This window comes from Tursiops truncatus, chromosome 13, assembly GCF_011762595.2.
Source record: "Tursiops truncatus isolate mTurTru1 chromosome 13, mTurTru1.mat.Y, whole genome shotgun sequence".
Lineage (NCBI taxonomy): Eukaryota > Metazoa > Chordata > Mammalia > Artiodactyla > Delphinidae > Tursiops > Tursiops truncatus.
The window spans coordinates 32089771-32107980 of NC_047046.1; the positions used below are offsets into that span (position 1 = coordinate 32089771).

Genomic DNA, 18210 nt, shown 5'->3' on the forward strand with positions numbered 1-18210 from the left:
ATTTTGTCTATATAGCTTTGCTTTTACCATTTGTCCTAGGGTTCTGTCTGTCCGTTTTTTTTTTATTAAAAAATTATTTTTTCTTAATAATTTTTTTATTTTAATAACTTTATTTTATTTTATCTTCTTCTTTCTTTCTTTCTTTTTTTTCTCTCTTTTATTCTGAGCTGTGTGGAGGACAGGCTCTTGGTGCTCCAGCCAGGCGTCAGGGCTATGCCACTGAGGTGGGAGAGCCAAGTACAGGAAACTGGTCCACAAGAGACCTCCCAGCTCCGTGTAATATCAAACGGCAAAAATCTCCCAGAGATCTCCATCTCAACGCCAAGACCCAGCTCCACTCAACGACCAGAAAGCTACAGTGCAGGACATCCTATGCCGAACAACTCGCAAGACAGGAACACAACCCCATCCATTAGCAGAGAGGCTGCCTAAAATCATAATAAGGCCACAGACACCCCAAAACACACCACCAGACGTGGACCTGCCCACCAGAAAGACAAGATCCAGCCACATCCACCAGAACACAGGCACTAGTCCCCTCCACCAGGAAGCCTACATAACACACTAAACCAGCCTAAGCCACTGGGGACAGACACCAAAAACAACGGAAACTACGAACCTGCAGCCTGCGAAAAGGAGACCCCAAACACAGTAAGTTAAGCAAAATGAGAAGACAGAGAAACACACAGCAGATGAAGGAGCAAGGCAAAAACCTACTAGACCTAACAAATGAAGAGGAAATAGATAGTCTACCTGAAAAATAATTCAGAATAATGATAGTACAGATGATCCAAAATCTGGGAAACAGAATGGAGAAAATACAAGAAACGTTTAACAAGGACCTAGAAGAACTAAAGAGCAAAGAAACAGTGATGAACAACACAACAAATGGAATTAAAAATTCTCTAGAAGGGATCAATAGCAGAATAACTGAGGCAGAAGAACGGATAAGTGATCTGGAAGATAAAATAGTGGAAATAACTACTGCAGAGCAGAATAAAGAAAAAAGAATGAAAAGATTTCAGGACAGTCTCAGAGAACTCTGCGACAACATTAAATGCACCAATGTTCCAATTATAGGGGTCCCAGAAGAAGAAGAGAAAAAGAAAGGGACTGAGAAAATATTTGAAGAGATTATAGTTGAAAACTTCCCTAATATGGGAAAGGAAATAGTTAATCAAGTCCAGGAAGCACAGAGAGTCCCATACAGGATAAATCCAAGGAGAAATACACCAAGACACATATTAATCAAACTATCAAAAATTAAATACAAAGAAAACATATTAAAAGCAGCAAGGGAAAAACAACAAATAACACACAGGAAATCTCCATAAGGTTAACAGCTGATTTTTCAGCAGAAACTCTGCAAGCCAGAAGGGAGTGGCAGGACATATTGAAAGTGATGAAGGAGAAAAACCTACAACCGAGATTACCGTTCCCAGCAAGGATCTCATTCACATTTGACAGAGAAATTAAAAGCTTTACAGACAAGCAAAATCTAAGAGAATTCAGCACCACCAGACCAGCTTTACAACAAATTGTAAAGGAACTTCTCTATGCAGGAAACACAAGAGAAGGAAAAGACCTACAATAATAAACCCAAAACAATTAAGAAAATGGTAATAGGAGCATACATATTGATAATTACCTTAAATGTAAATGGTTTAAATGCTCCAACCAAAAGACATAGACTGGCTGAATGGATACAAAAACAAGACCTGTATATATGCCATCTACAAGAGACCCACTTCAGACATAAGGACACATACAGACTGAAAGTGAGGGGATGGGAAAAGATATTCCATGCAAATGCAAATCAAAAGAAAGCTGGAGTATCAATTCTCATATCAGACAAAATAGACTTTAAAATAAAGACTATTACAAGAGACAAAGAAGGGCACTACATAATGATCAAGCGATCAATCCAAGAAGAAGACACAACAATTGTAAATATTTATGCACCCAACATAGGAGCACCTCAATACATAAGGCAAATACTAACAGGCATAAAAGGGGAAATCGACAGTAACACAATCAGAGTAGGGGACTTTAACACCCCACTTTCACCAATAGACAGATCATCAAAAATGAAAATAAATAAGGAAACACAAGCTTTAAATAATACATTAAACAAGATGGACTTAATTGATATTTATAGGACATTCCATCTAAAAACAACAGAATACACATTCTTCTCAAGTGCTCACGGAACATTCTCCAGGATCATATCTTGAGTCACAAATCAAGCCTTGGTAAGTTTAAGAAACTGGAAATCGTATCAAGTATCTTTTCTGACCACAACACTATGAGACTAGATATCAATTACAGGAAAAAATCTGTAAGAAATACAAACACATGGAGGCTAAACAACACACTACTTAATAACCAGGAGATCACTGAGGAAATCAAAAAATACCTAGAAACAAATGACAATGAAAACACAACGACGCAAAACCTATGGGATGAAGCAAAAGTAGTTCTAAGAGGGAAGTTTATAGCAATACAATCCTACCTTAAGAAACAAGAAACATCTCAAATAAATAACCTAACCTTACACCTAAAGCAATTAGAGAAAGAAAAACAAAAAAACCCCAAAATTAGCAGAAGGAAAGAAATCATAAAGATCAGATTAGAAATAAATGAGAAAGGAATGAAGGAAACGATACCAAAGATCAATAAAACTAAAAGCTGGTTCTTTGAGAAGATAAACAAAATTGATAAACTATTAGCCAGACTTATCAAGAAAAAACGGGAGAAGACTCAAATCAATAGAATTAGAAATGAAAAAGGAGAAGTTACAACTGACACTGCAGAAATACAGAAGATCATGAGAGATTACTACAAGCAACTATATGCCAATAAAATGGACAACCCAGAAGAAATGGACAAATTCTTAGAAAAGCACAACCTTTCAAGATTGAACCAGGAAGAAATAGAAAATATGAACAGACCAATCACAAGCACTGAACTTGAGACTGTGATTAAAAATCTTCCAACAAACAAAAGCCCAGGACCAGATGGCTTTCACAGGAGAAAGAATTCTATCAAACATTTAGAGAAGAGCTAAAACCTGTCCTTCTCAAACTCTTCCACAATATAACAGAGGAAGGAACACTCCCAAACTCATTCTACGAGGCCACCATCACCCTCATACCAAAACCAGACAAAGATGTCACAAAGAAAGAAAACTACAGGCCAATATCACTGATGAACAAACATGCAAAAATTCTCAACAAAGTACTAGCAAACAGAATCCAACAGCACATTAAAAGGATCATACACCATGATCAAGTGGGGTTTATGCCAGGAATGCAAGGATTCTTCAATATATGCAAGTCAATCAACATGATAAACCATATTAACAAATTGAAGGAGAAAAACCATATGATCATCTCGATAGATGCAGAAAAACCTTTTGACAAAATTCAACACTGATTTATGATAAAAACCCTCCAGAAAGTAGGCATAGAGGGAACTTAACTCAACATAATAAAGGCCATATATGACAAACCCACAGCCAACATCATTCTCAGTGGTAAAAAACTGAAAGCATTTCCTGTAAGATCAGGAACAAGACAAGGATGTCCACTCTCACCACTGTTATTCAACATAGTTTTGGAAGTTTTAGCCACAGCAATCAGAAGAAAAACAAAAGGAATCCAAATCGGAAAAGAAGAAGTAAAGCTGTCACTGTTTGCAGATGACATAATACTATACATAGAGAATCCTAAGGTGCTACCAGAAAACTACTAGTGCTAATCAATGAATTTGGTAAAGTAGCAAGATACAAAATTAATGCACAGAAATCTCTTGCATTCCTATACACTAATGATGAAAAATCTGAAAGTGAAATCAAGAAAACACTCCCATTTACCATTGCAACAAAAAGAATAAAATATCTAGGAATAAACCTACCTAAGGAGACAAAAAAACTGTATGCAGAAAATTATAAGACACTGATGAAAGAAATTAAAGATGATACAAACAGATGGAGAGATATACCATGTTCTTGGATTGGAAGAATCAACATTGTGAAAATGATTCTACTACCCAAAGCAATATACAGATTCAATGCAATCCCTATCAAACTACCACTGGCATTTTTCACAGAACTAGAACAAAAAATTTCACAATTTGTATGGAAACACAAAAGACCCCGAATAGCCAAAGCAATCTTGAGAAAGAAAAACGGAGCTGGAGGAATCAGGCTCCCTGACTTCAGAGAATACTACAAAGCTACAGTAATCAAGACAGTATGGTACTGGCACAAAAACAGAAATATAGATCAATGGGACAGGATAGACAGCCCAGAGGTAAACCCACGTACATATGGTCACCTTATCTTTGATAAAGGAGGCAAGAATATGCAGTAGAGAAAAGACAGCCTCTTCAATAAGTGGTGCTGGGAAAACTGGACAGCTACTTGTAAAAGAATGAAATTAGAACACTCCCTAACACCATACAGAAAAATAAACTCAAAATGGATTAAAGACCTAAATGTAAGTCCAGGCTCCATCAAACTCTTAGAGGAAAACATAGGCAGAACACTCTATGACATAAATCACAGCAAGATCCTTTTTGACCCACCTCCTAGAGAAATGGTAGTAAAAACAAAAATAAACAAAAAACTTAAAAGGTTTTTTGCACAGCAAAGGAAACCATAAACAAGACGAAAAGACAATGCTCAGAATGGGAGAAAATATTTGCAAATGAAGCAACTGACAAAGGATTAATCTCCAAAACATAGAAGCAACTCATGCAGCTCAATATCAAAAAAACCAACAACCCAATCCCAAAATGGGCAGAAGACCTAAATAGACATTTCTCCAAAGAAGATATACAGATTGCCAACAAACACATGAAAGAATGCTCAATATCCTTAATCATTAGAGAAATGGAAATCAAAACTACAATGAGATATCATCTCACACTGGTCAGCGTGGCCATCATCAAAAAATCTACAAAGAAATGTTGGAGAGGGTGTGGAGAAAAGGGAACACTCTTGCACTGCTGGTGGGAATGTAAATTGATACAGCCACTGTGGAGAACAGTATGGAGGTTCCTTAAAAAACTACAAATAGAACTACCATATGACCCAGCAATCCCACTACTGAGCATATACCCTGAGAAAACCATAATTCAAAAAGAGTCATGTACCAAAATGTTCATTGCAGCTCTATTTACAATGGCCAGGACATGGAAGCAACCTAAGTGTCCATCAAGAGATGAATGGATGAAGAAGATGTGGCACATGTATACAGTGGAATATTACTCAGCCATATAAAGGAACGAAACTGAGTTATTTGCAGTGAGGTGGATGGACCTAGAGACTGTCATACAGAGTGAAGTAAGTCAGAAAGAGAAAAACAAATACCGTATGCTAACACATATATATGGAATCTAAAGAAGAAAAAAAAATGGTCAGAAGAACCTAGGGGCAAGACGGGAATAAGGATGCAGACCTACTAGAGAATGGACTTGAGGATACTGGGAGGCGGAAGGGTAAGCTGGGACAAAATGAGAAAGTGGCATGGACATATATACACTACCAAACGTAAAATGGATGGAGTGGGAAGCAGCCGCATGGCACAGGGAGATTAGCTCAGTACTTTGTGACCACCTAGAGGGATGGGATAGGGAGCGTTGGAGGGAGGGAGATGCAAGAGGAAAGAGATATGGGGACACATGTATATGTATAACTGATTCACTTTGTCATAAAGCAGAAACTAACAGACCATTGTAAAGCAATTATACTCCAATAAAGATGTTAAAAAATAAAATAACAGTAGGAGAATATCTATGTAACTTCAGTGTTGCAAGGGATTTCATAGGCTAGATGTGCCAACTGTACAGGAAATAGCTGATATATTTTATTACGTTAAAATAAAATTCTCCACAGTCATCATAAACAACGTGAAAAGCCAAGTAAGTCACGTATTGGGAATAAGTAACCATTATAATCAACAAAGTATTGTGTCCAGAGTACAGGAAGAGCTCCTTCAGATCATTAAGGAAAAATGGGCAAAAGGAGTAGGTGGGGGGTTCACAGGACATAAAGTTTGGCAGATGAACTATTTCAAAGAACGTACAACCGATCAAGCCGTCTTTGAGGGCAAAATCTCCAAGAGCAGCCTCTTTCTTTGGTTATATTATTGAGCTTCCAAACGTGTATGATTGTGTGCATAGAGACACCAAGTGTTTTAATATCAAACTGTGAAGATATTTCAGTGATTAATATTATATCATGAAATTTCGTAGGACCAGTCCTTTCCGGAGCGTGAAAATGGTTTTCAGGTTGGAATGAGATTAGAAGGCATTGACCCCCGTCATCCATCTGTGTTTTGTGTGCTTTCTGTAGCTGAGGTAAGAAATAGTGTTACTGTCTTGGGCTAATTGCAGTGACAGGAGAGAATTTTCTAGAGAATGACGAATTTCAGTACTTTGTGTTATAAACAAGTCCAGGTACATTATGGATTTATTTTATTCAGTGATGAGTGAAGTATGTTCTTTAATGAAATTCTTTCCTTGTCTGAAGATTAATTTTCTAAGTTTCTCATTACTAGTGGTAACTCTTGATTTAATTGGTAAATAGTTTTCACCTGAGGTTGATAAAAATCAGTGAATCCCACAATGTTGGTTTTGTCTGTTAAAAGAGACTATTATTCAGGTTTTATCTGAACTAATGAGAAATGTATATGAAAAAATCCATGCTTATGAATTATATATTTATATAAATACATGAATTTTATGAAAATTATATAGGGTGAGGAGCCATTGATAAAGTAAATGGCTTATATAATATTTACTGAACATTTTATGTTATTAAATTGATAAAAGACCTCAGTATTTTGAATAACATCAAACATAGAAAACACTATTCACTTAATTTACTGAATGATTATAGTTATTGAACTTGTATAGCATGACTAGGAGATGTGTTTCACAGACTGTTTTTCTTTGTTGAGTATGCTGGATCCAGATGTTAGGTTAAGTAAGGTCATACCCATTTTGGTTTTTGCTGTGTACTTCAGGTTACACTGTTTTGGGGTATGAATCCAAGCCAGACAGCAGGAGATGGGGTTTCTGAAAGGAATGTTTGCTAGGTATTGAATGAACAAATAAACAAACTTGTTGATTAATGGTTATGTAAATTGACCTCAGATTCCTAGACTGAGTAAAAGGATAGTTTTTTTGCAGAAAAATTTTTGATACTTGAAAGATAGTGTCTAGTTGGTCAGCATTTGTCTTATCCAGATTCATCTATGAATTTGTTCTTTAAGACATTTGGATGGAAGGATTGGTTCATATATATTGATGGTGTTGACAGAATAAATGAATATTTTGTTAATTTTGTGTACACTTCAAATGCATGACTCTTAATGAACGATTGTAAACATTCCATTTTGCAGGTGTGTGGTTACCGTCTCAGACTTCATTTTGACGGTTATTTAAGCTGCTATGATTTTTGGACTAATGCTGGTTCCCCTGACATTCATCCAGTAGGGTGGTGTGAAAAGACCAAACATGAATTACACATCCCTAAGGGTAAGTCAGGAGGAAAAGACAGTCAGCTTTTTAAGGAAATACTAACAAGAGAGCCTGGTGTGAATTGATTTTCAAAATGAAAGTTTGATCCACAAAAAGCAGTAAGACTACAAGGATATCACTGTTAGAAATAAATAAATGTCTTTAAAGAAAAACATCCAAGACCGTTTAGGTCAAATACTCTGAGGTGCATAGGGCAGAAGTAAAATCTCATGAGAGCATTTTATCTCACATAAAGTCTATTAAACTTTATAAGGAATGAAGAAACTAATGTTTAAATTACAGTTGAAATAAAATATTTCACTTAATCAGTGATGCTGTACAGAGAGGAAACTTGATTCACTGTATATCATTTGTTTCAAGCAGAAATCATGGAACGCAGGGAACTATGAAAGTGAAAAATTCACTGTTTTCTTTTGATGGGGATTAAAAGTCTCATCTTTGTCTTTTGTTATGTGGGAGAGGAACTGGGTCTGGCAGACATGACTGAAACCTTTCTTGCCTGCTGTCTGCTAGTGAGGTGAGGATTCATAGGTTGAGATGCCAGTGGGCCTGTTTCCTTGACCAGCACATTTGTATATAAGGTCTCCTGCTTGGGTGTTAGACTCCTGGCTGACCGTAGCAACTTCTGGAGTCACTGTATAGTCATTTTACTCTTAGGAAGCAGCTCAGGGTGTCCTCTGGGGTCCACCCCTGAGGCTGGCAGCAGGATCCCCTGAGATTGCTGGGTTTCAGGGAGGTTGGAACAGGCCCCAGACTCATTCACCCCGTGGGTGGTAGGTGTTCGTGGAGCCTTTCCTGTGTGCAGGCCCTGGAGACAGAGCAGTGAATAAAGGAAACCGTCTCCGTCTTCACGGGGCTTTCATTCCAGAGGGGAGAAGGAGGATAAACAGAGAGAAAGGTGTGTGTCTAGCGGTGACAGGCGTGGAGCGCTGAGTGGGGTCCCAGGGCTGCCCTTGCAATAAGTAAGGTGAAGACAGGCCTGGGGTGTGACATCTGACAGATGCCTGGACGGATGCACGACAGAGACAGCCAGCTGGCTCCCTGGGGAGGAGCACGTGTCAGAGCCCAGCAGCGGGTGTGGCAGACCAGTAATCACAGGAGCGCTGGAGCGAGCGGAGAGGCAAGGGCCAGGAGGGAGGAGATAAGTGAGAGGTGTCGCCGCGGCCTTGAAGGCCAGTGCAAGGAGTTTGACGTCTATTCTGTGACACTCAATCTGAGTATTTCCTGAGCCTGGTTATTTGGGCCAGCCCCACACGAGCTGCTTTAGGGCACATGGACGGGAGGGTCAGGCATTTTATTGGGAAGCCTGTAAAGACAAGGGCAGAAAGCTGGAACTGCCACGTGGCCTGGGGGACGGTTCTGTCGCCCCTGCAGTGTCTGGCTCCCCCGGGGCTGCTTACCATCAGGCCCACGCTGGCTGGCCTCGGGGACGTGACTGCTTCAGGAGGCCTGAGGGACGCAGGAGATGAGACTCCTGTCAGGCCACCAGGGTACTGATTCCATATTTGAATGAGTTTTAAACTTTGTAGGGAATGACATGCATGGTGGGAAATCAAACTCAACAGTTTGGAATTCCATACATTAAAACAACACTGAAACAGTTTAGAGATTTTAATATAAATCTTTTGTGTCTGCTAAAGGACGTTGAATTTATGGCAGAAAACTGAATAAGAATAGTATTGATACACTTATTATGCACATGGTTACATCTTGTGGGTATTTTGAATAATCCGTACTTTTTTTTTAGGTTATAGAAAAGATAAATTTGTTTGGATGGATTACTTGAAGGCCTGCAAATTGCAAAATGCTCCCAAGAAATTATTCAGAAACAGAAATTCTGTAAGTATTTTCTTCCATAGTATAAATCAGATTTTTACTTCAACTTAAATTTCTTAAAATTCACTATGTATTCTGTTCTATTTTAATCTTTTAAGAATCCTTAGCTTCCTATGACTTTTCTCACTACATTTGTCAGTTTCCTATGGGCATATTTGTTTTTCTTTTAAACATACAATTAAATAATTAGATGGAGAGAGTAGAAACATTTACATGTAAAGCTGGCTAAAATTTAAAATGCCTTTTAGAAGGTGTTTCTTTTTGCTTCTAGTGAGTTAGTCATTTAAATTTAGTTTGATGTTTTGAGATCTGCTGATATGCCAGGTGGACTTTGACTATACCTGGTCCAGTTGTATTTATGTGTAATGAAAAAGAGGGTGACGGTTCATATAGATTCGAAGGGTGTGTGAGGATTTGGGTGGAGCACACTCACCCTCTGTGTCCCAGCAGCCTAACAGGTGTTCAGGAGAGAAAGAGAAAAAGTCGCAGCCCCGCGTCCTCTGGGCCCCAGGTGAGGCCACACACCGTGGAGGGGCGGGAAGCCTGGAGCCAGGGAGGCCCCACCACCGCTGGCTGTGTCCCCTGAGGACAGTCCCCACCCTCCGCCCCCTTCCCCAGGCTTCAGTGTCCTGCTCTTGAATCAGTGTTCTACAACTGTTCAACATGTTTCATAGACTCGTATCAAGGAAGAGAGTTAGAGAAATGTGAAAATGCTTTAAGAAAAGTAATGTGCTAAAGGAAACCAAAAATGAGGGTCCAGTATAGATAGTAAAGAAGTAGGGAAAAAAACCCTCTTCTAGTTCCTGGATATTGTGTGTATATTTTCTAAATCCCAGGCCTGGCTAATCATAGCTACAGGAAAAGTGGGGCTTTATCATTGTCATGTTATTATAAATCATAGCCCTTAGTATTTTTAATACTAAAAAATATGTGCAGGTACTAAAAAAAGCATTTGGTTTTTTTTTCAACTATGATTTATTTATGGATAAGCGCATGTATTCCTTAAATGTTGAGAAAGCCACTAATTTCAACACTTGATCAAAGTATAAGTGGTAATTTTAGTGCTAAAGAGCATATCTTTAAAACTTTTCCAAATAGTGGTATTTGGAAATATACCACCCATCTAAAGCCTACGGGGACCAGAGAAAATTATTTGATATTACTGTATTCAGTAAACAGTGTATTTTAAAATTAATACAGATTATTCTATGAACTGAAGAGGGAAAATGATGATGAAAGGGGAAATAAAACCTACCTGCACAACAAAAGAGAAAAGCACAGAGTAAAAGCTCATTTCCTGGGATTGCTTTTTTATGAATGTACACTTGGTAACAGTCTGTTGGAATATTTTTACTGGCTGGCTTCATTCTGCAGTTTAAGTGTTGATACCCTGTAGACTTTTCTGATGCTAAACATGACAGAAGTTTTGACAGTGGCTCAGTCCTGTTTGGTGTCCTGTTTCTCTTTGTGCCTCTTCCCCGTGTTAGAATGGGCCAGTGCCTAAGGAATTTCAGGTTGGAATGAAGCTGGAGGCTGTCGACAGGAAGAACCCTTCCTTGGTATGTGTGGCAACCGTAGCAGATATTGTTGGAGATCGCTTGCTAGTGCATTTTGACGATTGGGATGATAGTTACGATTACTGGTGAGACACCAATCTGCGTTGTATTTTTGTGTGTTCGTGTTTGCCGTTAAGAATTTGTGTTCATTCCATGACTGTCACTGTTCTTGCTGTTCTTATAGTAATGAACATGAGGAACCTAGTGGCTGGCTTGTCACTACCTTCTTTTCCTCGTGAACTGTTGAATTAAAGAACCGAGAAAGTTTTTTTTTCATCTCTGAGAGGTTGCCTAATGAGGCCTCATCTGAAATAATGTGACCAGTTCAGGGCAGTCCACTATATTGTGTCTAGTTTGTAAGGGAAGCATTTCTGTAAAGAGGAAGTTAAGAACTTGCAGTATTATTTTTTCCTGAAAAATGTTGGACTCAGACTGTCATATTTTTAAAAGGGAAGATTCAGGGAGAATGGAGTGAATTATTTGAAAGCCTGTGAACAGAGAAGATGTATGCTCACGATGCCATTAAACTAACATTGCATGAGTTAAAAGGATTTTCTGGGTGAAAACCTGAAATATGGAAGAGGGCACGGCAAAAATAATTTTTGTGGCATTTCTTAAGAGCATATCCTGAATGATTGACAAGTCCCCGCCTGAGGCTGTGATTCTTCATGTGCACAGTGGGAGGAGGGGGGCTGTTTTCTTCTTTGAACTAAGAAGAAGAGCATGGATTAATTGCTGTATGTGTCTTAGGTAGTATAGTCTGGGTTCCTGAAAAGGAGAGGGAGGAGATTGTAGGCATGTGGAGTCTGGTCCGTCTTATTAAAATTTGGACTGGCCTATTAATATTTTCCCTTGCTGCTAGCAAGAAGTGGTAGAAGGGGTTTATTAAAATGTTCACTCTCTGGAGAGATCACTGGCAGTTCAGGTCCTAGTCAAACCCTTTTTAAAGAAATACTTTTAAATTTCAAGAAGTTTATATAAAAGAGAAGTTTGGCCACTCAGCTTACAAAATATAGAACTAAAATTACTTCTGTTTCTCTTAGGCTATAAAATATTTTAGCTGTGCCGTAGTATTTTCCATGTCATCTCTTAATATCTAGAATGAACATTACTCTTGGATTCTTTCTCTGGTGTTAATATGGGATCTAAAATAGAATCCTGTTTTTGCAGGTGTGACGTCAATAGTCCTTATGTTCAGCCAGTTGGTTGGTGTCAGGAGCATGGAAGAACTCTGATAGCACCCCAAGGTGAGTGGACTGGCTGGGTTCTCTTTGAAGTCATCTCTGTGTGAGTGGCAATGCCCATTCTTATTTTTGTTTATGGAAACCACATTTCAATACAAAGTGTATGATAAAAATATCGTGCAAGATTCTGTGGACCATCAAGGGACCCAGATGTCTGAAATCTGCACATCCTTCCCCATAATGCAAATGGACTGTGTTTATAAAGACATATTAGGCAGCCATTTTAAAAAAGTGCTATTTTTTTATCCAACGAAATGAGTGTAATCACTGTGAACTGACTTTTAAAACTAGCTATTTCCACCTATGTAATTTAACTTATTACCAATGTTAATTCATTAATTGACCATTAGGTTATTAAATATACTTAACTTTGGAGTTAAGTGTAAGAAATGTAGAAACCTAAGAAGTGAGAATTAATAATGAGGGCCTAGACTTGCCAGACCCCTTCACCAAGCCAACTTAGTGGCTCAGCTAAACACTGACATAGGGACTTTCTTGTTATTTATCTGTTTTCTCATTACAGAAATGGAATATCTCTCCATTTATTTAGTTCTTTGATTTATTTCAGTGACATTTTGTGGTTTTTCTCATATAGATCTTACATATATTTTGCTAGATTTTATAACTATTCTGTTATTTTGAGTGCTAATGTATATGGTATTGTGTTTTTAATTTCAAATTTCACTTGTTCATTGCTGGTATATAGGAAAGCAGTTAAATTTTATATGTTAACCTTGTATCCTGCAACCTTGTTATAATCACTTATTGGTTCTTGGAGTTTTTTTGTTGATGTTTTTAGATATTCTACACCTCTGTGAACAAAGTTATATTTCTTTCTTCCCAGTCAATATATCGTTTATTTCCTTTTCTTGTCTTATTGCATTAGCTAATATGTACCATGCTGTTTTTTGTTTTTGTTTTTTGCGGTACGCGGGCCTCTCACTGTCGCGGCCCCTCCCTCTGCGGAGCACAGGCTCCGGACGTGCAGGCCCAGCGGCCATGGCTCACAGGCCCAGCCGCTCCGCGACACGTGGGATCCTCCCGGACCGGGGCACGAACCCGTGTCCCCTGCATCGGCAGGCGGACCCTCAACCACTGCGCCACCAGGGAAGCCCCCTACCATACTGTTTTGACCACTGTAGCTTTTTAGTCCGTTTTGAAATCTGGAAATGTGAACCCTCCAACTTTGTTCTTCTTTTTCATGATTGCTTTGGCTGTTTGCGGCCCCTTGCAGTTCTTTATGAATTTGAGGATTGGCTTTTCCATTTCTGGAGAAATGACTATTGGGATTTTGGTAAGGGTTATGTTCAATGTAGACTGCTTTAGGGAGTGTTGCCATCTTAACAGTATTAGGTTTTCTAATCCATGAACATGGGATGTCTTTTCACTTACTTAGACCTTCTTTCATTTCTGTCAGCAGTATTTTTTAGTTTTGGGTGTACAGGTCTTTTACCTCCTTGGTTAAATTTATTGGTATTTTATTCTTTTGGATGCTGTTGTAAATGGAATTGTTTTATTTATTTATTTTTGGAATTTTTTTTATTTCTGGCATAAAGAAACACAAATGATTTCACAGTCTGCAATTTTGCTGAATTTGTTTATTAGCTCTAGTAGGTTTTTTTGTGTGGATGCTATGGGATTTTTTCATATAGAATTGTGTAGTCTATCAAAACAGTAAAGTTCCAAAAAATTCATATTTCTAATTTGAATGCCTTTAATTTTGTGTCTTGCCTGATTATGCTAGCTAGGACTTCCAGTACAGTATTGAATGTAGTGGTAAAAGTAGGCATTCTTGTCTTTTTGCTAATCTTAGGGTGAAAAGATTTCGGTCTCTCACTATCAAGTATGATATTAGCTGTGGGTTTTTCATAAATGCCCCATATCATGTTAAGGAAGCTCCCTTTTACTCCTAGTTTTCTAGGCGTTTTTTATCATAAAAGGGTGTTGAATTCTGTCCAGTGCTTTTTCTGCATCTATTGAGAAGATTGTGTGGGACTTTCTTCCCCTTTGTTTCATGGTGTATAATCCTTCTAATGTGCTGTTGAGTTCAGTTTGCTACAGTTCTGTTAAGAACTTTTGTATCTGTATTCATAAGGGGTATTTGTCTGTTGTTTTCTTGTCATGTCTTTGGTCTGTTCTTTTTAATGCTGTAAGTGGAGTTGTTTTCTTAATTTTATCTTTGGATTGTTCATTGCTACTTGGTAGAAATACAATTGATTTTTGTGCAATGACCTTATACTCTGAATTCATTTATTTGCTCTAATGTGTGTGTGTGTGTGTGTGTGTGTGTGTGTGTGTGTGTTACTTAGGATTTTCTATATGCAAAATTATGTCATCTATAAGTAAAGATACTTTCACGTCTTCCTTTCTGATCTGAATACATTTTCTTTCTTTCCTGAATCCTCTGTCTAGACCTCCCAGCGCATGCTGAACAATAGTGGCAGGATCAGATATGCTTTTCTTGTTCCTGATCCTAGGGGAACACTTCGTCTTTGCACATTAAACATGATGTTTGCTGTGAGCTTTTCGTGGATGCCCTTTATCAGATTGAGGAAGGTCTCTTCTATTCCTAGTTGTTTTATCATGAAAGGGTCGTCCTTTATTCTATTAATATGGTTTTATTATATTTATTGCTTTCTATATGTTGAAACAATCTTGTCTTCTTGGGATAAATCTCGTGTGTGTGTGTGTGTGTGTGTGTATAAATATATTTTTTCTTACATGTTGCTGCACTACTTGGTTAGCTAATATTTTATTGAGGAATTTTGTGTCTGTACTCATAAAGTCATCTACTCTTTTTTTTTAATACATTGCTTTAAAAAAATATTTATTTATTTATTTGGTTGCACCAGGTGTTAGTTGTGGCAGGAAGCTCCTTAGTTGCGGTTCCAGGGCTCCTTAGTTGTGGCATGCGAACTCTTAGTTGCAGCATACATGTGGGATCTAGTTCCCTGACCAAGGGTCAAACCCAGGCCGCCTGCATTGGGAGCATGGAGTCTTATCCACTGTGCCACCAGGGAAGTCCCAAAGTCATCTACTCGTTTAAAATGTTTTTATTCCTATTAGAGTATCTAAAGCTGCTCTGAGTGCTAAGGAAAAACAGGATGAACAATAAGTCAAGAAGTTTGGTTATTTAAAACCTTAATCCATCATATGATTACTCGTCTTCAGTGGGGACTCAACCATGTTAGAAAGGGGTTCCCTCTTATGGTGCTGCAGGGTGTTGGCCCTGCACAGTGGCCTTCACTGAATGCCAGGAAGCTTCCCATTTGGTTTGGGAAGTAAATGTAAAATGAAAATTCAAGCAGATTAGCCACTTAATCAAGGTATGATCAAGAGAGTGGAGTGTAATGAAAATATATGCAAAGGAGCTGTGAGTAACAATTGGGTGAAGGCAATTAAAGCTGAGCAATAAACAAAATTGCTTAAAGCTCGTGATGAGCCGTGATCATGCTGACCTCTAGGTTTGTGGGAAAGCACGAGCGCACCAGAGCTGTTAGTCCCTGGTTAGATGCACAAGAGAGGAAAGGCTTGAGGCCATGGGGTAGAAGGAGCCCTGAGGCAGGATAATAGAATGCTGTGCACTCAGTTCACAAATGGGAATTAAACATGAGATTTTAAAAGAAAAACCTACCAACCCACATAATCTTTAGATATTCTCTCCCCTACGACAAGGCTGGAGCTAGAACTGCTTGAAATACACATATATGTTATGTATTGTATTTTATATATATTATCTGTCATATAGATTTTATATCTGTATATTCAGAGTTTATAGGAAAAGATAAGAAATTAACATTGTTTGGATGATTTGTTTCTGTTAGTAATTTGGCTCCACAATTTGTTAGCTGTAGTTATTTTACTTAAAGTGAATTTGTGTTTTACACATCATTTATGCCTATAGACTTTTACATTAAATTTTATTTTATGGTTGTAATTACATATCAGAAAAAATGTATTTGCTATATTCGTCATAGCTTGTGTGTGTGTGCGTGTGTGTGTGTGTGTGTGTGTGTGTGTGTAATTGTACTTCTGAGAGCGATTAAGCCTCTTGAAAGTGGAACAGCATGTGCTGATCTGTACAGTTACCCCTGGTGTGCACTCACATTCTCATAGATTCCCGATAAAAGAACTTCTTCAGAGAAAGAGGAAAAAAGATTAGTTTTTGAAACATGTGACCTATAAATTGTAAAGGTGTTACTTTGCTGATGTAAGTTCAATCCAAGGTGCTACATATTCTACTCAGTATCTTTCTACAAGGACTAAAAAATTCCTTCAGAAGATGCAATCTGCTGGGGTCTTAGTCAAAGTCACAAAATGACAAAAAAGTGTTAGGTAGGTGCATAGAAAACCCTGATAATACAGATGTTACATTTGAGGAGGAAAAGTCCCTGTCCAGACGGCTTGCCGGGCTTCATAGTGAGGTTCTGATCTTCATCTGGTGATGGGCAGGCCATGTCCAGTTAACAGTCACCTCCTAACAAATAGGGGTAAATCTGATCCTTTTGTTGACGTAAAATCTCCTAGTAGCATAGTTTTAGGTAGTACATCGTACAGCCAACTCTGTACAATTAAAAATTAGATTGGTCTGTTAAAGGACATTAATAGATTGTTAGCTAAAAGTTACCTTTTTTTCTTTTCTAGTTCTTTTGAATGGTATTGCTATTTTAAAAGTAACTCTGATTGCTTTGTATGTATACGAAGTTTCCAGTACACTTTATTGCTCAGAGTGACTTGTTTACCAGTTAAAACAGTGGTTTTTTCAACAGTCTTGTATGTGTGAAAGTCTGTTCTATAGTCAGCGACAGGAGCCTCCACCCCAACGAGCTTCCCGCTCAGTCTGGGCAGGTGGACGGGGAGCCCTGCGGACCCTGTTGACTGACAGCGGGACCACGTCCCCCTGAGGGTTGGTGTCCTGCACTGAGATCCTCTCCAAATCTGCTGTCAACTGAACTCAGATTCAGTTCAGCAAACATCATCTCCACAGTGACTTCTGTGTTTACAGAAGGTGGAGAACCAAGTAAGAATAAAACACAATTCTTGCCCTGAAGGAAGGGATCTATTTATATTTTTGTAAAAACTTTATTGAGATCTAATTCACATACTATACAGTTCATCCATTTAAAGTGTAAGATTCAGTGTGTGTTTTTTTAACATATTTACAGAGTTGTGTAACCATCACCACGATCAATTTTAGAAAGTTTCCGTCACGCCAGAAACAAACCCTGAGCCACTTAGCTGTTATCCCCACCCTCCATTCCCTGCAGCATTTGGACACCATTAATCTACTCTTTGTCTTGCCTCTTCTGAATATTTCATGTAAATAGAATCATATGATATGTGGCCTTTTGTGTCTGGCTTCTTTCACTCAGCATAATGATTTTAGAGTTCATCCACCGTGCAGCATGTATGAATACGTTGTTTCTTTTTAGTTTCAAATAATATTCATTGTGTAGATAAACCACAATTTGTTTATTCATTCGTCAGTTGATGGGCATTTGGGTTGTTTTCACTTTTTGACTTTTTCAGATACTGCTGCTGTGAATATTTGTGTATGAGTTTTTGCTTGAACATGTTTTCAGTTCTTTTGGGTATATATACTTAGGAGTGAAATTGCTGGGTCATATAGTAATTCTACGTTTGCCTTACTGAGTAGTTAGTGAGTAATTACTTACTGACTCTTCACCACAGGAGCTGCTCTGTTTTAATACCCATCAGTAGTGTGTGAGGGTTACAGTTGCTCCACGTTCCTCCACACTTGCTGTCTGTGTTTTGTTTATATCATCATAGTGACTGTGAAGTGGAATCTCATCTTGGGTCTCATTTTTCTTGAATGCCCAATATGATGTTGTTAGCGAACCCAGGTCTGGCTGCTCGCCGCTCAAAAGCCAATTCTCAAGAGACAGGTGTTGGTAGGAAAGGAAAGCTTGCTTTATTTTGGAGGCCAGCAACCGGGGGAGAGGGTGGACTCCTGTCCGAGAACCAACTCCTGATGGCTGTTGAGGGGCAGGGGCTTTTAAAGGGGG

General features: G+C 38.4%; 1 protein-coding gene across 1 annotated transcript in view; it reads left to right on the forward strand.

The window, feature by feature from the left end:
• L3MBTL4 (L3MBTL histone methyl-lysine binding protein 4) overlaps positions 1-18210 on the forward strand; it is a 350477-nt gene that overhangs the window by 105590 nt on the left and 226677 nt on the right. The window contains exons 6-10 of the mRNA XM_033837582.2: positions 6259-6363; positions 7410-7545; positions 9296-9387; positions 10872-11026; positions 12111-12187. Of these exons, the coding sequence (XP_033693473.1) occupies positions 6259-6363; positions 7410-7545; positions 9296-9387; positions 10872-11026; positions 12111-12187 (565 nt within the window). The remainder of the gene's footprint in view (positions 1-6258; positions 6364-7409; positions 7546-9295; positions 9388-10871; positions 11027-12110; positions 12188-18210) is intronic.